The sequence below is a fragment of the Anopheles gambiae genome, chromosome 3 (genome assembly GCF_943734735.2).
Source record: "Anopheles gambiae chromosome 3, idAnoGambNW_F1_1, whole genome shotgun sequence".
Lineage (NCBI taxonomy): Eukaryota > Metazoa > Arthropoda > Insecta > Diptera > Culicidae > Anopheles > Anopheles gambiae.
Window position 1 is genome coordinate 96,299,010 of NC_064602.1, and position 25,164 is coordinate 96,324,173.

At 50.6% G+C, this 25,164-nt stretch overlaps 1 protein-coding gene across 8 annotated transcripts in view; it reads left to right on the top strand.

The window, feature by feature from the left end:
• Positions 1-25,164, top strand: part of LOC1280470 (ecdysone-induced protein 75B, isoforms C/D) — an 87,164-nt gene that overhangs the window by 56,939 nt on the left and 5,061 nt on the right. For 4 of the 8 annotated variants that reach the window (XM_061661616.1, XM_061661615.1, XM_061661618.1 and 1 more), the window contains 2 exons: positions 8,565-8,709; positions 23,660-23,895. In XM_061661616.1, the coding sequence (XP_061517600.1) occupies positions 8,565-8,709; positions 23,660-23,895 (381 nt within the window). Of the gene's footprint in view, positions 1-6,668; positions 8,416-8,564; positions 8,710-17,674; positions 19,527-23,659; positions 23,896-25,164 lie in introns of those variants that run through there. The other 4 variants (XM_061661619.1, XM_061661623.1, XM_061661622.1 and 1 more) reach the window with 4 other exon arrangements.

Below are 25,164 nucleotides of genomic sequence, written 5' to 3' on the forward strand. Positions count from 1 at the left end.
AAAAGGGCGAGGATGAGAGGAGACCCACTACTAAACTATGACTAGCACTAGCAGCAGCAGCAGCCCGAAATGAGAACAAACGTCAAACAACAGTGGCGACCCTTTTTTTGCCGCTTTAAAGTGTCCGTTTTCTAACGGATAAATGGCGGTCGCCCTTTTCCCGGGGGTTTGCTGCCAACGCTGTAGCATACATTTTTAACCTCTCCAGGCGTTGTTGGTATCCCTTCCTTGCTTATTGCCCTTTTTTTCGCGCGTTTTATTTTGCCCAACCAGGGGAGGACTCTCCCCTGTCCGTGCGTGTGTCAGTGAACTCTCTGTCGTTCGCGTACTGTTCTTGGCGTGCAAGTCGGCGCTTCACGTGCGTCTCCTACGACCAAAGTATCTGGTCGGTTTGTGTATGTTGTATAGGACGTGTTTTTTTGTGGTAAACAACCATTTTGATGTGTGTTTGTTTGGATATTGAGCCCTGCTGTGTTTGAAGGGGTTCGTTGTCTAGTACTGATATGCACAAAAAAGCGTTCAATTTGAACAATCTTTGATGCTATATCAATATCTTCTTAATCTTTCCTTCACGCTAACTTCCATACACTCAAATTCTTCATGTTGGACCTGAAGTTGACTCGTAACGTTGAAGAATGCCTGCTGAAATTCCTCCGTTTTTGTGTGATACAGCTGAGCTGGCGAAATACCGCGAACCAGTTTTGACCGACTCTCCGAAACCCGCCCGGCGACTCATGGTAAACATGATTCACCCGCCCCAATGACTGACACGGAAAGGCCGTTGACCCAGCACCGGCGCCGTACGCTTTACTGCCGAAAGTGTGAAAAATTACACCCTTTTTGGGAAAGCCAGAATGAACCGGCGGAATATTGTTCAACACCCGTTCTCCTCTTCTAACTCTAAATTCTAACTGTACTGAAACGCCACCCACCAGTGCACACACGTAAACCCCTTTTCCTGTATTATGCAAACGGTGGAGGGGAGGGTCACAAAACATGATGTTGTCACAATGTTGGCGGGCGCGCGCGCCCGTGTACCCGGAGCAGATTTTCAAAGGCTGATATTATTCAAGCGGTCGCAGTGTTTTGTTTTCCGACCAGCGTGTGTTTTTTTGTCGTTTTTTGCACATAAAAACACCACCCCCAATGTTGTGTTGGGTAGGTAGGCCGCGCGATGTGTGTGTGTGTGGGGGGGAAAGGCAAGGGAGATAGTTAAACAACAACCCCGTTAGGATCTACGCGGACAGTAAAGTTTAACATAACGTCCCCATAAGGAGAGGTGGGGGGGGGGGTTTGGGGAGTTGGCACGAAAATGGCCTCATTCCACCTTGTCCTGCTCGAGGGCCGCGTGTTTATGTGTGTGTGACTGTGCACATTTTGACCATATACACCCGGACCCGGACATGAACGCGCAACGCAGTCGGAACGAAAGACAACAGACGATCGGGCACTAGCCCACCCCCACCCCATCATGATCGCTGTGAAAGCAGTGGCAGGGCATAAGGTGGTGGTGGGTACCACAGTTGGTGAGAAAAAATTATGTAAGCCTAGCAGCAGGGCGAGCGCGCGCGCACGTTTTTGCGTGTATGGCGGGACAAAAATATGTGTCTGTGTGTGCACGATCGTTCATACAAACTGCACGGGGCGATCGGAAGGAAAGGTCTGTGTGTGTGTGTGTGTGTGTGGGCAGGAGGTGGTTGCGCAAGCAGCAACCAGCAACAACAACGCACGGCGGGTCGGGTGTTAGAAACCGCCACACTCTCTTTCAGTTTCGGAGAAAAGTTCGTTGACCTCCCAGCGCGGAACTCTAACCCGCTATTTGCTATTTTTTCCACCCTTCTTTCCGACGTATAGTTCCTCTTTCTCCATTTTTTTGTGAGTTAGTAGTGGCATAGCCTTTGACACCGGCACGCGCACTCGAGAGGTTCAGGTTGCACTCGACGTGCGCGCGCGAATTGTAAGCTGGATTAATGATTGCGTACATGCAGCTCAGTTCCGTGATGGTAGCAAGCGATACTAAAATTATGTTGATTTTGATTATGAAACAAAGAAATAAAATAGAATTTGTATAAAAATGATAAAAGAAAAAAAAATAAAAAATTTAAAGTGAAACATAAAACTCATAGAAGAAGTAACATAAATCGTCAAAAAAAATCAACAAAAGTGAGAATCTGTCAGTCTAAAACGGTAGCAAAAGAGAAAAATAGTAGACTAAACCATTAACACACAGAAAAAACAAGCGAAAGTATGAGATGATAAAAACCAAAGATGATAATTATAACACCTGAAATCGAGAAAGACAACAGAAACATTTCAACAGCAATTCTAAGGTTGAAATAGTTCCATCCAAATGGCAATAGAACTTCAGCGGCTGCCCCACCAACCCCTCATTCCGGTTCGAGTGTAACCACAAGAGCTAGCACTCCTCCCCACCGAAAGTGTCAATGAACCTGCGAAAGAACGAACGAAGGAACACAAAACCACCTAGCGGGTGGGCAAGTGGGCCACCCGTTCTGTAGAAGGGTCTGCTAACGAACTCATTTAACCTTCCCGGTCGGTTATGTTCTTGCCGCTGCTGTTTCGCCTCCCTTCTTTCATCGTTTCCTCGCCCCATACACACACGCGAAGCTTGACACGGCTGGTGTGCACTGTTGACCTAATTAAACATCGCTCCCTCCATCCCCCCCTCACTAGCTCAAGTTTTTAGATCCTAGCTAGGCCGAAGGATACAAGGCGATTTCCATATGCGCGCGGTTCGGGCAACAAAGCGAGCGTTTTGATATGGTACTCGCAGTTCCAATTTTTCCCAATAAAATTCTCAGAATTGAGAGCAAACTAGGGTGACATATACTCGTGCACAGTCACACAGAAACACACACACTCACACATGGCAAAGTAACGGAGATCAGAGAAGAACCGAGCGAATAAGAAATGATCGCGAGACAAACGATCGGACTTTTCCTCGCACATACATACACAAACACACATACCCTTTGCGTCCAACTCGGTCAATGAACTCTCGGTGTGTGCTCTCCCTCTCTCTCTTTCACACACATACTCAGGTTCACAGAACAATTGTTAGTGACGGAGGATGAATGGAGATGAGCGCAAACGAGCGGGTGGAGCGAAAAGCCAAGCCACAAGAGGGAGAGAGAGAGAGAAAGGGTAAAATATGCAAAACGCTCGACCAACCCCTGTCGCCGTGTGTGTGTGTGTCGCTGTGGACCAGGAAATTGCGCGCGCGTTTGCAACGCCGAGTCTGGACATTCTCTCGTTCTCGTACGTTCGTTCGCACACCGGGAGAACCTCTGCTTGCATGCTCTGTGACGTCACAGCGGTCGACACACACACACCCCGAGGTCTGCGACAGGTCTGGCGAGTAAATGTGCTCCCTCAACTCCGCTGAAGAACCATGGCGATGATGGATGTGCAAGGGGAGAGGTGCGGGAGAGCGAGGAGCGAGGGGGTGGTTTTGTGTATCGAAAGGTGCGCGTTCATTCACCTTTCATTCGCGCCCTGTTCCCGGGGTCCGTCCGGTTGGTGACGCATATATCGTGGGGGGAGCCGAACTGGAACTCCTTCTCCCGCTGCTTGGGAAGCTACAGATGCAGAAACATACGACACACATGGGGGGGGGGGGGGGGGGGATTTGTGAAGTGAACATTCCAAAATGTTGGCACAAAATGAGGTCAAATTTAGAACTTTTTTGGGGAAAAAAGGGCGAAAATCTTTGAAATTCTTCAACGTGCTTCAGAAGTTCTGGAAGTATGCGCCCTTCTATATTTTTCCTTTTTTGAGAAGGAAAAACATCTGAGTCAGTGTCAATTCCGAACCGTCATAAAGCACGCTCAGACTTTGCTCCCCTTTTAGGTTCCCCTTTGCTGGGTTTGCCAGAGTCATTCCCAAGTTTGTTCCTCTTTTTTTTTGCGGAAATTCCACCCCGCTTCCAAGCATTGCACAGAATCAGAACGAAACATGCTTTCCGCTCTCTCGTGCATGAGCCGCACACAGAAAGGTGTGCGAGACGACGAACCCCCTTCCGATGGGGAGGTGCGAGCGTTCATTCTCGTTTCAGGTCACCTCCCGCCCGCTCTCTCTCTTTCTCTGGGTCGCCGTCACCCATGCCGGCCAGTACCGTGTCAGGTCTCTTGAAGAACAACCACTCTCGGGGAAGGCCAATGAACTTTTGCGAGCTCTTCTATCGCGCGCCGTTCGCTTACGGTGAATCCGGTGACGTCGTCGTCGTCATCGTCGGGTGGTCGGCTTTTTCGTGCCCGCCTGTGTGTGCCTGTATGCCGAGGTTCTCGACAGAGGCCACTGACCGCAACCCGACACAAAACGAAGCGAAAGGGGTGGAGAGTTCGCGCGCGTGTGTTGTGTTGTCCACTTCGATTGCCACTCTTCTTCCTCTTTTTTTGTTTGTTTTGCAACAGATCATCTGCGGGGCGACTTCTTGTGTCGCCGATGCGAGCGCCACAGCTTCTTGATTGTTTACACCACGGCCTACCTCGATTAGTCTGCTGCTGGTGTGTGTGTATAGATGTGCCGATTGCGCAAAGACAAAAAGGGCTAAAAGCGCGATTTACAATCGCCTATGTATTTAGAGCATTGTGCGCAACAACACAACGGCGTCTAGCGTTAGGATGGTTTTGTTAAAGCAAAGGTACACAAGACACTTTATAAATATACAATAAATGTGCACTCAAAAACAGAGACAGCTCCAGCTGTGTGTGCGAATAAATCTCGAACAGGAAATGGGACCAATACCTGTGCGAGTGCGTCACCGATGTGTGGTTTGTTTCGGCACAAGTCCTTTCTTTCTCAAGAAAGGCGCTGAATCATGGACTTCAGCCAAGAAAAAAGGCTCTCAAAACAAACAAACAAAAATGGCACCCTGATTCATCCATTATCATTGGCGCTTGAAAGGTTATTGTTCGATTTTTTTATATTTTACACCTTTTTGCTGACCCAAAACAGAATGATTCACACCCTTCGAACCCTCCCCCTGGTGCTTATCTGCCTGCATGGCTTCACTCTGCTCTGCCACACTTTCCCCCTCCACACACGTGGAGAGAAAAAGTGACCGGAAGCGGCGAACCTTTTGGCCAACATTTTTCCCACCCGAACTTTCATCCGATGGCCAAATTTCGATACACATTTTGCGGAATGCTGAAAGATGGGGCTGTTTTTTCTCACGATTTCCTTTACCCTCACCTTCGAACAATAAACCACCACCACCCCTCGCAAAACGTAACAAGATCCTCTCCCAGTGCTTGAACCCCGAAAAAGGGGTTTATGTTGTGGGTTGGGTGGCTGAAAATCGTACGCAATTTTATCCGTTCGCCAATTTTGCCCCTTCCCAAACGGGGGGGGGTGGGGGTGGGGGGGGGCACTCGCCCCGACGACTCATCATAATTGGCCTCGCTTCACAAATTCCTCTCACTTTCTTTCCTCGCAAAAGCGGCAGCAAGACGATGACTACGCGCCTTCCACCATCACCACCACCACCGTCTTTTCTGTGCTTCGAGGAAGGAAAAGAAAGAAGAGAAGGTACAAAAAAAACACCCCTGTCCAAAGTGTGTGTAGGTCCTCCGGGAAGTGGGATGCGGTGGAAAAGGTGTAAAAAATGCTTCCAAATGCAAAAAAAAGACGGCTCGTGCGCTCTCCTTCCCGCAAAAGGGGTTGCTCGCTTGTGTCGAGATTCAGCCGACAGAGAGGGAAGAAAAGGTGGCCCCCTGTTTGTAGCGCCCTCCCTCCCCCTTTTGATATACAATGGGCGGCCGGGGCAGTTTCGTAGTACTACGCGAAGCACCGATTTTACGTGTCCCTCCGTACGCGCGTTATATGAACCCTTGTTCCTTCATCCCTTTCTTGCCCACACGCACACGCTCTCTCTCTTGCTCTTTCACGCACACACACAGAGCAAAACCCATGGGCCTTGTTTTCCGTGTGCTGCTGCTGCTGCTGCTGCGTGTGCGAGCTCGGGCTCTCGGTGGCCCCGTCGCCGCTCTGTGTTTTTCGGGGTGGATGACCAAAAAGTGGGTCACGAAACCAACACGGCCACCCTCAGCCGACGCCGCCACGCAAGTCAGCGTGTAGAAGGGGATGCCAGGGGGGACTGGTGTCTCATACCACACACACCCACCGAACCTACCAGCGTGTGCCGCACGTCACGTACCACCAAACCCGTGCTCGTGGTGCGTGTTCATTTTCGCTCCCGAAGCGTTCACGCCGCCGATTGCAACACAGCGATGGCGAATGAACGCCGCGTGAATTGTCAGTGAAGAAGGGGGAGTAGGGAGTGCGTTGGTGGTGGGGGAGGCCATCGGCAATGACAGGTCGTTGAACTGAGGTGCCAACGCGTGCGTGTGTGTGTGTGGCTGTGCAGTCGCGCGGTCCCTTTTGGGGTTTGCAAGGAGCAGCGCAGCTGAGGCAAAAATAACGGGGACTGTAGTGTGTGCAGTGTGCGAGCGTGTCGGCGAGAGAGAGTGAGAGAATGAACCTAGTCTAGCTCGCTCACTCACACTCACAGCGGCACGATTACCGAATCAGTTACCGCTCTACACACCGCCGCGCTGCTGTTGCTGCTGTTCGCTGTGTTCATCCGTTCAAGCGGGGACGGTTGACGCACGGCGACGAACCGTTGGCATTCATTCGCAAACTGGACGCGCCTGCGAAAGCATCGTTCGCTCTGTATATCGCTCTCGTCGTCGCTCGTCGCCGCGAGTTTTTGATTCGTTTGGCGCTCATTTGGGTGTTAGTTCGAGTGCAGGAAAATAATTGCGCGCGCGGAAAACAGATCACAAAGGTTGCGAAATCGGTGGGAAAAAACGTGTTTAAAAAAGTAAAAACACTTCGATACATTTTGTCGGAGTTTTTCCTTCCAGAAGAGTGCACAACCACGTTTCCCCGGAAACAAGTGCACACAAGAGGGCAGAAGCGCTTTGGCTGTGTGTGTGTCTTGAAGCCTTCTTCGCCTGGAGTAAAAAGTGTGAAAAAGTGTGGCAAACCACCGCAAAAGAAAAGGAATGCAAAGTTTGTGCCGCCACAGCAGGCAGCTCAGGATATAGAGTGGCGTGCCGCCCGAGAGATTGAGAAGAAAGTGTGTGTTTCGTTGCGTTGTGGCGAGGAAAAACATTCCCAAAAAATAGATTGCAGCAAAAAGTGTGCAGCGAGCTGCAGGGAAGTGCATTTAAGTAAGCGTGTTTATGTGCGTGTGTGTGTATGTGTAGCGTGCACGGTACCGTCCTGGAAGGATCACACTGTCCGCTTCCACCACCAGCAGTAGCAGCAGCCGCAACAGCTCAAAGATGGAAAATTCACGCTAAATTCTACAAAACACCAGGCGCACCCATCGCTCGGCGATAACAACGGAACGGAAAATCTTATAGGATTACAAGTTCTAACGCGTTATAGTGTGCGTGCTTGTGTGTTTATCGAAGCGTTTGTGTGTGTACTTGTGAGAGTGCAATTTTCAGTGCAGTTTGGTGGGAAAGCAAGGGCGTAAAGCGTGTAGCGAGTGGAAAAATGGGATGCAGCGCCGTCCAGCAGCAGCAACAAACAGCAGCCGCCCAGCAGCAGCAACAAGGACAAAGCTCGCAAACGATGGCACCGTCCGGTACGGTCGTGATCGTGCGGCAGGGTGCCGCCCCCGCATCACCTCCTCCACCTCCCCCTTCATCACTACCTCAGCAATTGGCGGAAGCGCCCAAAAGTCTGAAAACGAGCCACAGCGCGCTGGTGAGAATCCTCGAGTCCGCACCACTCAATGCGGCCAAGTCAACCGTCGCACCACCACCGCCCACCACCACCACAACTACCACCGTCCCACCGGTGGTGGCCGTGACGCCCAAGATTGATTTCTGCCCGTGGAAAAAGACAACGATCGCCAAAGAGTGGTTGACCGCCCAGGGCAGTGTGAAGCAGCGGGAGGAAGTGCCACCGGCGTCGGTGGTAGTGCTGGCTGCTGCCGCCCCTCGGTTAGAGGAGCAACAGCAACTTGTCCAGCAGGAGCACCAGCGTGTAGTCATTTGTGCCATCGAGAAGAGCAGCGGAGAGCAGCAGACGAAGGACGGATCGGATGCGCCGATCGCCATGGAAGAGGACGAAGCGATCGAGGCAGGGTGTGAGGAGGACGAGGAAGAGTATGAGCAGGAGCTGGAGGCACGGTTGGCGAGCAAAAAGGCGCGCAGCAGCAGCACGTGCAGCAGCAGCGGTAACAGCTCCTGCCGCAGCCGGGAGTCGTCCCTGTCGTCGGCGGCCTCGCCCGAACCGCACAGCAGCGGGGACGAGAGCAGCAGCAGCAGCAGCAACAGTAGCAGTGGACTGTCCACCGGCGGCTGCACCTGCTCCTCGTCCGACCATCTCATCAACGATCTCTGCCAGCAGTTTGAGGAGAATCTCTGCGAAGATCACGTACGTTTAGGAGCAGGAGGAGGGCGATCACAATTTCCTTTTTGTTTGCTTTTCATGCTTTAGGAATCATCATCATCAAAGCAAAACATTGAAACATTTCACTAACAATCTTTCTCTCTCTACCTCTCTCTCTCTCTTTGTGTGACCAGGGTTTCTTCCGGCGGTCGATACAGCAGAAGATCCAGTACCGACCGTGCACGAAAAATCAGCAGTGCAGCATACTGCGAATAAACCGCAACCGCTGCCAGTACTGCCGATTGAAGAAGTGCATCGCCGTCGGCATGAGTCGTGACGGTAAGTGACCTTTTCTCTACCATTTTTTCTCCCTTTACAAACATCGCTTGGATTGACTGGTTTCTCTAAAGCTCGTTTGTAACGGTGAGGGACGTTTCAATTAGCTAATTCGATCGAGAGGAGGAGATATTATGATCATAAATTGCACTCTTTAACGACCATCGAACCATCCGAGCGACAACAATGTCCGCCACTACTGTGTAGAAGACTGCCTTGAACCCCAAACCTAATCCATCTAACCACCACCACCATGGGGGTTTGTCCTTCCTTTTGCGCTCTCTCTAAACGCGCTCTCGGCCCAACTGGAAGCGATCGCATGTTGGACGACCCTCCGCGGGTTCCAAACAAGCTCGTCTCCGCACGCGAAGGTCGAACATTAAAACTACCATCGAAAATAATAATATTGCCCACGAAAACCCGAAAAGCGAATGGGCAGAAGATCGAAATGGATGGTCTGTGTGTGTGTGTGTGTGTGTGTGTTTGTGTTGCACATGGCTGTCATGGACGCTGCTGCTGCTCCGCCGTGCCGTGTCCGAATTTTTGGGTGTGAAGGACACAGCAATCTTCGGTCAGTGGTCCACTTTTCGGCGGGTGTACGTGTGTGTCTGTGTCATTGATGGAGATGTTTCGGAGCTCCAAAAAATTCGCTCTCGCGTTGGCCTTCGGAGATAATTTGGGTTTGTGGATTTGTGTGTTATCTCGGGCGCTCGGGGGTGTTGGTTTTGGAGGTTTAGATGGCGGCGTCGGCAAGTGAGGTGATGTGAAAAGATGTGTAACGATTAGCCAACTGGGGCTGCTCCAGTTTGGGAAAGAAGGGAGTGTGGCGCCACAGACCAGGCCGCGCACGTTCCAGACTTCAAGGCTGCGGGCTTTTGAGGTGTGCGTTTTATTTGGAAATGTGGCGAGCTGGGAGGTCAACGGCGCAACACTCTGCAAACAAGAAACGATCTCAATAAAGGGGTAGAAGGTCAGAATGTTTAAAAAAAATGGGAGATTACACTTTGTATTTAGCGCTTCGTTGCGTAGCGAATCGTCTTGTGAAACGAAGCACAAATCATCCTCAAACTATCCGAGCGCGCCCAAAGAGAAGGGCCAAAGGGACACAGGGCCACCACAAGCAACAAGCTGGAAGGAAGGGGGGGTGCATGGGAGTCGACTGTGTATAAAGCTCAGGGCCAAACGGTTGTTGCAACTGCTGTGCGCGCCTGTGAACGGAACGAGATGCACACCGAACGACAAAAAGAGAGAGAGAGAGAGAGACAGACACATACCGAGCAAAAGGGGTTGCAAAAAATACCTTCGCATACAGTTTTTTGTATGAACCTCTCCCCCCCCCCTTCCCCAACCCTTTGCATTTCATGTCGCATGCGCGCAACAGTCGCGGACAACCCCAGGGAAGGGACACCCGGACCGACCAAGCGACGAACGTATCACGTCATAGACCGAAAGCGAAAACGCGCGCCACCGTCGTGTTGGCTATCTCGCTTACTCTCTTACTCTTGCTCACTCACCCCACCAGTCGAGCCGAGAGGAGAGCCGAACCGAGCGAGGCCATCGCGCGCCCGAGTTCAACGACCGTCTAACTGGGCCATAATCATTTTGAACTTTATTTAGGTCAGAAAAATAAACTTCCCCCACCGTCCCGCGAGCGCTCTTGCTCGAACCGTTCCATCAGAGCGGGAGCGAGAGTGAGACGGAGCGACCGATGATGTGTCTCGCTCGCATGTGTTGTGACAGTCAAGCCGCGCGGTTGGTAGGGGGGTTTCTCGCCTGTTGTTGTGCGACAGAGAGAACGGCTGCAAAAGGGTAGTTTTTGAGAAGCAGTGAGAGAGAGAGTGAGAGAGAGAGGGGGGTTGAAACGACGGCCTAGTTTGTTACCCCCGCCTTCCCAACGCCTTCTCACACTCGCGCACTCTCTCACTGCCGCTCTTTGCTAGCCATTTCGATGCTCCACCACAAGATCCAACGTTCATTTTGGTTCATTTTGGGGAGGGTTGCTTCGTGCGCCAGAAAGAGCGCGCAAGTGCTCAGCAGTACGAGGGTACAGTAATGGACGTGCTCGCTCGCACCATTTCAAGGTAAATTCGTTTCGTTGCGCTCGTTCATCCATCGTTTGGAGCGTTTCTTCCGTTCCAATCGACTCTTTCGCTCTCTCTCTCTCTTTTTCACACACTGTAGCCACCCTTAGTACGCAGCTTAGTAGGCCGTAGGTTTTTTGTGCCTTCGCTCTGCTAGCAAAACCCCCACCCCTTACACGCACTCGCTCTCTTTCTTACCTTCGGTGGAGCGCAATCATTTCCACTCGCTCGTCGAACGACCTCCGTTCCAAATCGGAGTGCATTCACCCCGGACCAAGCTGCCCCCGACCAATACCCCTTCGCTCTCTCTCCCCCCCTTCCCTCCGCTGCTCTCTTGCAACCCCTATTTCTACACACACGCGCCCGCTGCTCGGGGCGTTTTACTGGGTCGAGGAGATCGAGCTCTGGCGGCGAAGGTTTTTTTACTTTGCTTTTCGGGCGGCGGCGGGAGAGCTGCAGAAGTGTTGCCAAGTTTCACTTTCTCTCCAACGGCTTGATGTGCTTGACTCCTCGGTCTCATTATCACCTTCCGGCACTGGAGGGTGTGTGTGTGTGTGTGCGCGCTTTTTTATGCCATTAATTTAGTAGTATTTTTTACAATCTCGCTTTATTGGGTTGAGTTAATCTGAGAGGAAGATTGATGGGTTTGATGTTGGTCGGAGCTTTTTATAGAGCCAGGCAGCAAAGGCACATGTGTACTTGTTATCTGTGTCCCCCTTTTCATCCCCCTCCCTATTGAGTATGCGAGTTGGCTGGCGAAATCGCTTCCTTTTCCTTTCCATCCGTCCAGCCATCCGTCCAGCCATCCCCCAGCGGAGACGCCGAATGAATTATGTGTTTCGTAATCGCGCATTGAATTCGTTTTCGCCGTCGGACGCATCCGCTGCGCTCCACACTCGCTGGGAATTTCAATCAAACCTCCCGAACACCTTGTTGTGGTGGAACCAATGTGTGCGTGTTTGTGTGTGTCTGCAGCCTGGGCTGGGAATTGAAACGTGCCCGAAACGGATTCCCGTGTGCTAATTCGTCTCACGCACACCTCACAAATGCACGCTCCTCGGCCCGTTTTGCCGCGTAACACGCACGGGGGTTTCGGGTGAGAAACTTTCGCTTTTCTATTTTTACTCCAATCGCCAGCCGTGGTGCTTGCTGCGCTCCATTTGAGTGTGTGTTTTTGCTGCTGTGTTGGTGCTGCTTCCCGAATCGTGGCGATCGCGATCAGATTAGAGCCGACCGGACGACGCACACAACCATCAACCCTAGCGCGCGCACACACACACACACACACACACAGTGCAAATGCATTCAAATTAGAATGTGCTGGTGTCGCAAAGTTGGAGGTTTACTGTTCTTTCCAAGAAGAAAATTGACTGATTTTGTGTAAAAATAGATTAAGAACAATTTTAGAATATTCAAAATCAACCTATAATTATGCAAAAAGTATGCAAAATGGTTCCACTATTCATAAAATCCCACTGTCTGTTCATTTTTCAATGTTCATTCCACCCTTCGCCACACACACAGCAAGAGACGATCGCGAAGTTCATGGAGCAATTCATTCGAGCGAGCACCGCTCGAGCAGTTGGGGGGATTAGTTCATGCGAGTTTCAAGGCTTTTTCACCCTCTCTCTCTCTCTCTCGCCTGTATCGCCCCAAAACCACCCCCTTTATACGACCCTCCTCAAACTCTCCATTTGCCTCTTTGTGATGCGTGACAGAGCGATTGAGCGAGCAAGCGAGAGAGAGAGAGCGAGCGATCGGGGTGAACCTTTCCCTCTCACACGCGCTCACGACCATTGGCTGCTCGTCGTCGTCGCCCAGGGGGTCGTTGACTCTTATTTCGGTCATGCAGGTCGTTCACTTGTTTTACAATTCATGCGAACTGGCCGAGCAGCAGCGGCAGCGGCAGCCAACCACACAAAGCAAATGGGTAGCAGCGCGACAGCAACAGTATGGTAGACGACGAACCCCCTGCCCGCGATCCGCTCGTCGCAACCCTCCAGCTTCCTCCTCCTTTGCGTGGATTTGCGCCTTTTGTGTTGCACATGGGAGGGAGAAGGAGGGTAGCCGCCTTTTTGCCCTTTCTCTCTCCCCGCCACTTCGTGCCGTTCATCTCGCGCGGCTGGACTAAAAAATTAGGTTGCATGGTCGTTGTCCTCGGGCATAAGAGTCTCGGGCCAGCCCTCCCTCCCCCCAGCTCTTTTCGCGCATCTGTCCGCCGTGCCCTTTCTCTCCCTTTTGTGGGGTGGGGGGGCTGTGTTGGTTTGGGACCGATAATCTGGAGCAGCACACTGCTCTTCTCCGCTTGTGCATGGTTTGTCTTGTGTGAACAGGCGGGGGTTGACGCAGATAATGAGGAGTCTGAAGGGTGGTGGGTGGTATGGGGGGGGGGGTTACAGGGAGGTGGCAATGCTTGAGCAATCGTCATCGTTGTCGCGTGTGCCGAGCTCTGCATAAGCTAATGAACACACAGACGAGAGAGAGAGAGAGAGAGAGAGAGAGAAAGAGCCGTGCTTATGAGTCAATGCAAAGTGTGTCTCACTCACCCGTCTGTGTGTGTGGTTTTTTGCACATTCGGAAGAAAACACAAGGAAATCATGACCCATTTTGTGATGATGAGGCGCGCGGGGCACGTTTTGTGTTTTTTGCAACTGAGCAAATAGGTGATTTATGTTTAAATTGTCTTTTTTTTGCAACTCTTGAGTCTCTCGAGGGGCACAATGTTGCTGGGGCTGTTCGAGAGGCTGTCTGAATAATAGTTCAATGGCTCAAACTTATATAAAACCTCTACAAAGAGGCGCCCAGATGACCGATCATCGATCATCATGCAAAAGGTGTGTACAAGTCTATCACACCTTTCCGCTCCTCGCCTCCTGCCTTGACGGGGGGCCAACACGGAGTCAACACGATTTCACTTTCCCTTTTCTCCTGCGATCGTCACATCTTCCTTTCCTCGCCCTCATCACCCTGATGTGTCGCGAAGGCGCAGGGAAGCCATCCGTGCGTGCAAAATGTGTGAAACATGTCAGCAGGTCTCTCTCTCTCTCTCTGTCTCTCTTCGCACGAAGCAGGAAGTGAAACTTTTACTTGCTGTAAGCCGATCTCCGATGGTGAGCGATGGAAAGACACCGAATGCTCGCTTTCTTTCACGCCAATGGCGGCGGCACTATTTGACGAGGGAAATACTTTCACTTACTGAAGGTGGTAAGCATGTAAGCGTTACCCCGTGCTTACTAAGCAGCTTAGTAAGTAGTTTTCAGTTTTATTTTGGCTAAATTTGTTGTTATTATCGAATATCAACATTTTATTTCATGCTTTACAACTGTAAATAGCATTTTATGATATTCTAAATCTAACTTTTATTAACTTATCAATGTCAAAAGTAAGTGCACACCGAGCCGAAACTGAAAGTGGTGGGTAACGTAACTCGCGCGTTGATTTATCGCCCTGTTTTTAGCTCATCCCACTCCACCAACGGGGTGACTCTTCCCTCCCTACACCGAAGAAGTAGGTCATTTTACGATTTGTAACCCGATGTGCGGCGGGCCCGGTCAATGAACCAGTGCCCGACGTGTGTACACTTTAAATGCGCGCTCGAAGAAGTCGCCCGTTTGGAGAGGAGCGCAAATACAGCAAGAGCAGCAGCGAGCATATCTTACCTTCACTGTGACTGTGTGACTTCGAAACAGAGAGAGTCGGAAAAAACACTAAACGGATGATGATGTACGATGTACGGGGATGGAGCCGACCGAGCCGAATGCAAATTTCCCTTTTCCGTGCCTACATTTAGGGGTAACTGTGCTGTGTGGCTGTGATTGCGATTGAACTGCGAGATGGCAAAAGCGAGGTTTGAGGGAAGCAAAATCTACGAGTCAATGACATCTAGCAACGTTCGCTTCCGTCCATGAATAACAGCTCGTATGTGTGTCAAAGTTCATTAGCAGACGGCCGTTTTATGCATATTTTACGTGAGCCATATGCATCGGAAATGGTTGCTTGCCCATTAGAAGGACCAGCCCGTGGCACCAACTCAAGCCCCCCACACATCATCATCGTGGTGGCGCTTAATTACTGGTCCTTCCATCCCTCTTCCACTCCATTGCTTCATCGGAGCAATCAAATCTCGACCGAAATACAACAGCAAAAAAAAAAAAGCTAAGCCCCACACACATTTTGAGGTCGATTACATCGTTATCGGCCAACTGAAAGTCACCGACCTTTTTGGGGGAAGTGTGTTGAGTTGTTGGGAAACCCCCCGTAGAAGAAGAAAATGTTGTTAGAATGTCGTTGAACCCGCGTTCAGAACCGACTCCCACTCATGACCGACCGCCAGTGTATGTGTCGATGAACTGTAACGGGTTTTCTATGGCCTATGTCCAGTGTGAGTCCAGTGCCCATCAGCAAAAGGGCTTCTTTAAAGGGTTGTGAAGTGAATAAAAGACTTGAGTTGTCATCAATTAAACTTTTTACTTATTTAAATATTTAAAGTTCTTTTGCTAATAGTTTTCCCTCGCTAAAGCACACTTTTATTGCACCCACTGTTGTGTAAAGCACGGCGACAGCGGCGCCCTCTACACGCAAGCTTTCGGTACTCCGTTTTACGCGCGAGCTTTTCCGCTGATGAGTGCTGTGTGATCTGCTGGTGTGAGTGGCGCTGAGCTCTCACTCACTCACTCACTGACCGTTCACAAGAAGAGCTTGGAGCACGGATGATTTTGGAGCAGAATGAAAGAGAACAAATTTAGAAGAACGAAATAGAACGGGTGGGCAAATGATAGAGAGAGAGAGAGAGAGAGAGAGAGAGAGAGAGAGTCCGATGCTAAATGCGAAGCGAGGGTGAACCAAGGTTATCACGAGTCAAGGACAACCAACAGGCGGCGGCTCCAATTGTGTGTGTGTGTGCGTGTGATGATATCCAACTGCGTTCTAGGTGGAAGTTTTTGGGGTACGAAAACAAAAAAAGAAGAGCAACTTGGAGATTCGGGATTGCCTGACGGGTTCCAGATCTTTGTATGATGAAATTTATGGGATAATTTGACGCAAAAATAGCTCTCAATGAGTATGAGTACAGGATTAAGAGCGAAACCTTGGGAAGTGTTTCCGCTCGTTAGTAGTCGTTACATTGTAACAGTTCCCCGCCATTCGCCATTACATCACATTTCGCAAATAGCTGGCTAATTCTTCTCAGCTCAGGATATATTTAGCGTTACCACCCCCCCCCCCCCCCCCCCATTCCAGCGGACAAGGTCGACAGCAAGTCCTGCTCCCTCCCGCTTTCCCGACAGTCCAAGGACAACCGCAAGGAGAGCGCGCGAGCAAAGAAAAATCCCCATTAAAAACGCAACACAACACCTTGTCGCATTTCTGGAAATAGTTTTCCACCGCCCACCGCGCCCCTCCGTTACCTTGAAGGTCGCGGCACCGGCAGTCACCGCCATCACAGTTTTCCACCACTATTCCCGGCTCAGCAACAACAGCCACCTTTTGACGGAAGGAAGCACAAAAATCGGTTGCGCCATTTATATATTGCTGTGTGTGAGCAATATTCCCGTGCTGTGTGACCTTGCAATGGCAGCAGGAGGCAGCATGGGGAGTGATGGGAGGAAGAGAGGAGGCTTTTCCACGAAGTATAGGCGCGCAATTTGCTCCAATCTAATTTACGTGGCACACATACAGCCAGCCAGTGCTTGTGGCATTCCCTCGCACACTTACAGCCTGTTGTAACCAGCCCTATATAGTAACCAGCTTTTGGGTTAGAGCGAGAGGGAACCGGGCATTCCTGGTGGGAAAATGGGTTCTCCAAAAAAAAAGGGAGGATGAAGTATAGTTTTTCCCTTAGTTTGTTGGCGTTTTTCGTGGAAATGTGGCGCTCAGCGAGAAGAGGGTTTGTGGGGAACGACAGCGAAGAAAGGAGGGTCATGGACGTGTGTGTAAAAATAAATTTCCCGCCTCCGACTGTGACCACCCCATCCCCCCCCCCCCCCCCCATCCCACTGCTTTGGGGGGAAGATTTTCTCACATTTTTCTGCTGTGTGTGTGTGTGCCGCTCTGTGGCCGTTGACGTGTGCGATAAAGTGCTGCTTCTGCGCGGCACCGTATCATCCCACTCCCGTTCCCTGGTGGTGGTGGTCACCTCACCTACCCTCGACACTTGGCTCGACATTCAATTCGGATAAGTTCAAGGCCACGGGTGCGACACAGCCCCGAGTGAGAGCGAGAGAGGCAGAGAACAGAAGCAGGTTGAGTGAGTTCGTTCGTTTGATGGGGTCGAGAGCATCTGGGCGGCGATGAGTGCACCACATACACACACCCTCGCACCCGGGGGGATGGAACTCGTAGAAATGCGCCACAATAATTAAAATCAAACTGTTTGGAAGGAAAACACACACAGATTTTTCCTTGCGCGCTTCCCGGTTTTGGTTTTATCGCCCCAGCGTGTTTGCAGCGTTTTGCTGCGAAACATGCTGAGTGGCTAATAAAGGGCGGGCGGCAGCAGCCGCGCACGTGGAGAGTCGCAAAGATGGAGGTCACGAGCAATGGCCGCGCGCGCTCGCTGCGTGCGAGAGAGGAGGACGCGCCATTGTGTACGCCGGTGTCTCCTCCATCATCATTGCCGCCGCCTCGATCGTCATCATCATCGTCGTGCGGCTCGATAAAAACCTTCAACGCGCGTCTGTGTGTGTGGGTGACATTGATAAAAAACCCCGTTCGTCGCCTCGCACACGCGCGCCTTCTCTCTCTCTCTCTTTCTCGCTCTGAATGCGCTGCGCGCTGTACGCTTCCCGGTTGAACGCTCTCGATGGCCGGCTCAGCGCGCTCACACCGTCGCTCAGCAAGCCGGCACTCACCAGCGCACACACGCTGGTGGAGGCGCCCCAAAGCCCCAACGGGGACCGCACCGCTGCCAGTGAGCGACGAGCCGTTGAACCGGGCTGCTGCGAAAAAGGAGAGCAAAAGCGCGCGTGCCTCGCGTGTGTGTGTGTGGGCGCATTTTTAGTGGCCCCATCGTGTTTTTTTAGTAGAGCGCTGTGCCCGCTTTTGCTGCTTTATAGTTGTGTGGGGAAGCGTGCAACAACGGCCGGTTTGCGGTGGAAGAAAAGCATATCGTTGTGGGGTTGCAAATGAGCGGTGAAGTGTGTGCAAAAAAAAAGTGATTTGGGTGTTTGTAAAATGGTTGTTTTGGGGGGGGGGGTGCCAAGTGTGTACACACAGGTGGTTTTCCCTCTTTCCTTAGGGTTTTAATTCCACGAAAAGGATAACTGAATTGTTCTCTGCAACAAAGTAACACGCGCGTGTTTGGAGCGGTCAAAGCGATAAAGTGCGCAGCGGCCTCTCCTGCCCGAAACAACAAAAACACACACGCGCGCACTCCGGTGACGATGATTTGGCCTTTTGAATGGGTGGCAAGGCGAAGGTCACATCCTCGGAAACACACATCCGTGCGCGCGTCATCCAGTTGGATTTGTGTGTGTGTGTGTGTGTGTGTGTGTGTGTGTGTGTGTGTGTGTATGCATTTGTGAGTGATTGGTGTGTTTGAATCGGCATTGTGTGTGGTGTTGGGTCGGCCAAGGACCGACATTCCAACACGAGCCTACGCGCAAGAGAGAGTGTGTGAGAACGAGAGCAAAGGATACAAATATGGTGGAGATTGTGTGGGTTGTAAAGGTCCTTTTTACACCTCCCTGTGGGCCGTCCATGTACCCCGTACCGTTCTGTTAGTATGCGTTTATATGCACAGTGAATATAAGCGACGAGTAGAAGGGAGAGAGAGAGAAAAAAAACCATCAAACTAAACCGATAAAACACGACACACATTACACAGAGACACACATACACACACCGGCAGCGATTGTGTGTCTGTGTGTTTGTGTGTGTGTATGGGGAGCTCGAACCACCAGACCAGAGTACAAGTTCGAGGTCATTCGCCATTCGGTGGTTGACGACGGTTCGGCTTCAAGCACAAGACGGCGACGTCCACGGCCAACTACGACGACATCGCACACACACAGAAAAACGTTTTGCTTTGACCGTGACAACACACCACACACCGTGTGAATTGGGAAATGGATTTTCAGCCGCGCGTTATCTCAATGTCAACCAATTGGCCCCTTACCCAGGGGGTTAGTAGTAGTAGCAGTGTGCAGAATTTGATTGATTTGGTTCGGTTTTAGTTTTAGCAAAGTGTGTTCGAGCAGGGCGATGGAATAAAACATGTGTTTCAGTGTTCGTACAAATAGTTCTAGCAGTGTTCTATAATAGTTTCCATTTCTTCCCCCTTTCTTCTAAAAGCAGTAGTAGCCACGTGATACACAAATGAAAAGTAAGAAACAAGATTAGTAAAATACAAAAAAAGTGGCAAAGTGGTATATGAAAGTGATACAGCAACCAAAATGAAAGCCGATAAAACGTGAAAGAAAGTGAAGCGTTTCGGTAGCAAAAGAGAGCAGACGAAGAAGAAGAAGAAGTGCAAAACAACAGTAGTGTCACGGAAAGCACCGAAAAAAGAAGGCAAAGTAAAGCGCACGCGAGTGCAAGTGGCAAATATTCTCTAGTGAAAGTGTGTACAAAAAGAAGAAGAAGAAGAAGAAGAACAAGTGCAAAAGAAAGGAAGCAAAAAGCGATAACCAAAAAAAGAAAAGGCGGAGGAAAACAAACAAAAAAACATCTAAGCAAAGATGGCCGAAGAGTTACCAATACTGAAGGGCATCCTGAAGGGAGTTGTCTCCTATCACAATGCACGTAGGTGTCGTAGTGTTGGTTTTTGGCGGAGTTTTCTCAGAATTACAATTTGTGCAATTTATCTCCTCTTTCCAATTAGAGTGTGTTTGTTTTAAATTACATTGCCATTGATTGAAGTACAACAAGACAACGTTTTTGTGTGGAGAGATCCGGCGAGAGAGAGAAAGAGAGCGATGGATGGCATCCTTGTTCCTGTGGGACCACACCACACCATCAGAATTAATGTGATCTTTGACCTTGATTCCACTTCGAACTCTGGACCATTTTGCGGCCTTTGACGCGTGCGCCTGTCTCTTTGTGGCGGAGCCTTTTATGGGGTGGTTCGCTTTCACAAAATGCCTGCACTTGGAGCCTCTCACTCGCTCTCTCTCTCTCTCACACACACACACACTATCGGTCCTTCTATGCAGCCCATCAAGGGGTGGAGTAAATAAGGGACGAAGCGAGCGAATCGAACACGAATTGCGTATTGTGACCTTTAAAAATGGCTTCCACCGGTGGTGTGTTTGCCCTGACTTTGTCACGGGAATAACCTCCCCCTTTCTTCTGTGGTGTTTTTTTTTGTTGCTTGTTTGATTTTGGCGAAAGCGCCCACCAGCAGCAGCAGCTCCAAGCACCCAGCGAGAGAAAGTGCCGTATGCCGAAAGGGAGCATGGCTCATGTGCGAGAGCGAGAGCAGCGCGTTGGCTTTCTAAAGCGCTTTCTCTTTCCTCTTCCATTCGGTTGCCGTCCAAGCGAGTCCCAGAGAGTGTCACTCACACTTTGTGGTGGGGAAATGGGGGGTCTCTCCCCAAGCCCATCCACACATCCGCCCACGGTGTGTGTGTGTGTCACTCATTTAGGGTCAAGGGCACGAGCCGCACAAAATGGGAAAATTGAACAAAAGGGCGCTCTCTTTTGCACTCTACCGAACACACACACACACACAATCGAACCACTAGAAAGTAGACACACACACACACCAAGAGAGCAACGGGGCAAGAGGAAACGAGAGGATAGGAACCTATGCAAACCTGCAAAGGTCACTAGAGGTTAATGGTGCAAATGGGACACAGCGCAAAAAAGGGCTTTCTGGGGGAGAATGTAGGGTGAACACAACATGGGTTTCTCTTTTCATCCACCTTCAGGTTTGCTCCACATAATTCGATGGTGAAATTCAAAATCATGAAAAGCAGAACGGTATTCACTTACAAACACCCCGGCGACACCAAAGTAGAGTGTGAACGCGCAATAAAAGGGAACACAAGACCGTCTGATCTCAATATACACACGCACGCTTGCGGCGGCTGTTCAACTTTCACCTTCACTTTCAAAGCATTACTTTTTTTCATTTTTTGCCACCCACACTAGCATTATTTGCGCACTGCGGGTGCCAAAAAAGGGTAAGATGGTCACCGTCGGATGGAAAAACGTGTTCGTTTCATTTTGCTTCCATTGTTCGCTCGTTCGTTTTACACACTTGGGGCGTATGTTTTGCCCTGTTCGTGTGTTCTACTTACTTGTGATGGTCACGAAGCAAGCTTACTAAATTAAAATTAGACTTATCTTTCGTGGAACACTGACTTGTAGAAATTGGATTTTTGCAAAAAAATAATTTTATGAAACAAAAAACGTGTCGTGTAAAATTTCACTTTTCACACACTGTCAAAGTCAGTTGCAATGGTTCCATTGATTTTCACCCATATCTTTATCTCGTTAACTTCTCTCTCTCTCTCCACATTGCTGCTCGCCTCCGCTCAAGATACGGTGTCAAGAAAGTAACACACTTTTCCTTTTTATTTTCCTTCACCACCCCTTGTTAGCGCGGCGCGCAGAAACGCTATTTTCCATTTACCATCTCGTCGATCAGGGGCGCAAACGCTAAAGAAAGCACTACTCGCGGTAAAGGTAAAAGAGAGAGAGAGAGAGAGATAGAAACAAGCGAGGCCGCAAGAGAATGTTTCTCGCGCACCGGGGACCGATCAGCGCCATCTTTCCTTTTCGCGTCTATCTTTTCCTGCTTTCTTCGCGGTGGCGCGCCGGCGGACCGTCTTGTGGTGTGCTGGTTTTCTTTTGCTCTCCATCCTCGATCTCTGCTCGATGCTCTTAAGGCACGGGGCTGCTGCTGCTCCCCCTCCTAATAAGGAGGTAATGGTGCTGTGTGCATTGTTTTAAACGAAAACATACACCCATATCTCGATCGGGGTGTACGCGGGCTGATTCATTTCACTTTTCTCGTTTTTGTGTGTGTGTGTTTGTATTTTGTTGTTGCTTCCTCCTCTTCTTCTCCCAGTGGGTTTGTTTGGGTTTGTGGTAGTAGGGGAGGAAAGGGAGAATTGGCCACGATTTTCACCTACTTTTTCTCCCAGACGGCAGCACACACAGTCAGTCGGTCGCCTTTCTCTCCCGCGCCCGCTGCCATCATGGCTCTGGGTTTCGGCGGCAGCAGCTGGCCGGATGACTGTTTTCTCCCAACTAACGAGGCATGGCAGCAGCAGCAGCAGCTCTGTCTGGGCTCGTTGGTTTCGTTTCGAAATTTCTTTTTATTTTAAAAACAGAAAGTGAAGATAACAGCCACCACTACCACCACCTCCTCTTCCGGACCGTTACGGACCGTTGCCCATGTAAATGGGATCAATGGTGAGGAGAGAAATGAGCGGAAATAAGATCAAATTGTCTTGAAATGCAATTTAATTCAAAAATTAAAAAAACATGCAAAAAACAAGAATAAAAAGTAAAATAAGAAAGTAATAGTATGAACTAGAAAAGAGGAGATGATAATAGAACCTAACAATTGTCGTCACACGGTTGTCATTTCTTCTCTATTCTACGTCAGCTTACCTCAAAAGAAAGGCAGCAAAAGGTGCTATTTTTAAACGCCGCCATGCGTGTGTGTGAATTGGAGAAAGGGTGATCGGGGTCGTTCAACTACTACTGCCCACCTGATAGAGGGAGAGAGAAAGAGCTGCCATTTGCCCCTCATCTGGCTGCCTTTTGGTCACACTTGTGCACGCGTTCCCCTTTTCACCCTCATTTCGTAGAAGGGAAATGTAGCACAAAGCACACACACGCACACGCATGGTTCACATTGTAAACCGGAAAGCGAATGATCATATGATCGCGAGGACAGAAACGAGAAACCAACCCAGCACTCGTTGTGGAAAGTGAGAGTACGTTGAAGCGGGATTTAAAGTAGGTTAGGTTTCGGAAAGTGAGAGTGACACCCCACACACACGTCTCGTCCGTCGTGCGACCTCAATAAGCCTCCACTCAGGCGCGCTGTGCGGGAAAAGGTGGGTCACAAACCCCCCGGACACCCAAAAGGAGAGGTTCGTCGCTTGTCCCCGGAAGCGAAAAAGAGAAGCGATTTGCGTTTCGACCTTTCGTCTGGTTTTAGGCGCCTTTTGTTTTTTGAGGTCATAAGCCCCCCTCCCCGGGGTCGTTTGTGGTGTGGGCATGACGACGAATTTGAGAAATCGAGATGACAGACCCCCGACGTCTAGCACCACCACCGGCTCTCGCATGCGGAAGCAAGAAACAGCCGAGGTAACAGACACAACACACTGACCTCCCTTGCTGTGTGTGTGCGAGATCGTAGATCGTGTGTTTCGTGGTGTGGAGAGAGAGAAGGGGAAGCTCACAAGCCCCACAGCACCACCAGTTGCCAGGGCCATCGAACGATCGATCGACGGTTGGTGTTGGAGCGCTGTTTGAAGTGATCGATCGGTTATTACTAACCGGTAAATGTTAACCTTCACCGACAGGTGCTCTAACGCTGGCTTCGGCTCTCTTCCATATCCTCTCTCGGTTGGTGAAGGACACGCGTCTTCCACCGTTTTTTGCAATGCAATAAAGAGGGCAGGAAGAGGGTCAGGGACGTTCAAACTGCAGTTTGAAATGTGGCGGAGGCTCCGGGGGAAGTAGAATCGCCCTCGCTCGCGTAATTGGAACAAGGTGATCAAAGTAGGAAATTTGTGCATGAGCGATCAACGATTTGTGAGGTCACACGCACACAGGAGGAAACGGAAACCAGTACATCCAAGCGCGCGTTTGATTAGAAGCATTTCCAGTTCCGTTTTTTTTTTCTCTTCCTTTAATCAAACTAATCTAACGCATCTCTTCTTCTCTCCTTCTCTCTCTGTTTCATGATACAGCCGTCAGGTTTGGGCGGGTGCCGAAGCGGGAAAAGGCCCGCATACTGGCCGCGATGCAGCAGAGCACGCAGAACCGGGGCAACCAGCGGGCCCTCGCCAGCGAGCTCGACGATCAGCCCCGGCTGCTCGCCAGCGTCCTCCAGGCGCACATCGAAACGTGCGAGTTTACGCGCGAAAAGGTCGCCGCCATGCGCCAGCGGGCCCGCGACTGCCCGAGCTACTCGATGCCGACACTGGTAAGTACACAACGCGCGTAAAGAAGAGGAAGTAGAGGAAGCAGCTTCCCCCATACAGACACACATGCAAAGAGCACCTTCTCCAAGGTCAACGGCATTTGAGCCGTGGTGGTGGTGCTTTTTTTTTTGGGGATTGATGGTTGGAACTCGCCTCGTCAGCGTGGAGACACTCACTCACAAAAAACGGGAGCGCGCGCGCGCTCGAAGGGGCACTCATCGCTCATCATCCCGCTTCGCGGAAAGCACTCACTCGGGTCGCGATTTTGTCATTTGATATAAACGGGGGTCTCTCATTCGCTCTCTCGCTCTCGCTCACATCGTTTCCTGCGAGGGGTGTGGAGCGGCAAGCGATAAGAGAAATCCCCCCCTGGCGCAAGTAAGTCACAGGAAGGGGAATGAATGTTTGCACAAAGGGCGGAACGGGGAGGAAGCGCAGACTGCGCGATAACCTTGAAATTGTGTTTCGCTAATTTAATCGCTCGCTCGTGTGCTGTTAGCCGCGCGCGTGTGTGAGTGCGGTGTGAGATATGTAAAGACCGAGACGGCGAACGATCGACTTCCTGTTGTGTGTGTCTGTTTATATTCTACATCATCATCCCCAGCTTGCCTTCAAAGCGAATGCAAAAATCGTTTTTTTTCCGAGAAATGCCATTGCCCAGGGGTTTTGTGCTGGTGCTGCTGTTTTGGAACCCCATCCACCCTGCGTGGAATGACCGATAAGAGAGAGAGAGAGAGAGAGAGAGAGCCCCCACCCCAGAAGGTGTGCGTGCGATTGCTGACGCACACACACACACACACACACACTGCCAACCTCAGTGATGTGCACGAAAATGCGGAAATAGAATTAATTCGAACTGGTGGTGGCGGCAGCATGCTGTGTTAGAAACGGTATGGTGTGTTCTCTCTCTCGCTCTCCCTACCAGCACCCAATGTTCAATGTCGTCAGTGGCCATGCGTCTCCACCGCCGGGGACCGTTCACCGCTGCTCCATCTTCTTCGCTCAGCGCAGCAACAACGGCCATGTGGAGAGACAATTAGAGCGCGTGTGTACCAAAGGGGAGGCGGTTTGAGGAACGGTAGGAGAAGGTTGTCAAGGAGAAGGGTAGGGGGGGAAGGGGTTGGTCGTTTGTCGCGCAAATAGTCCGCTACACACCAACACAGCGCACGACACGACACGGCCGGTAACGGTTCTGTTGCTGTCCTTGAAATTGAAGTTCAAGCCGGAGCAAGCGAGAGAGAGGTAGAAGGGAATGAAATGGAGAGGCCACA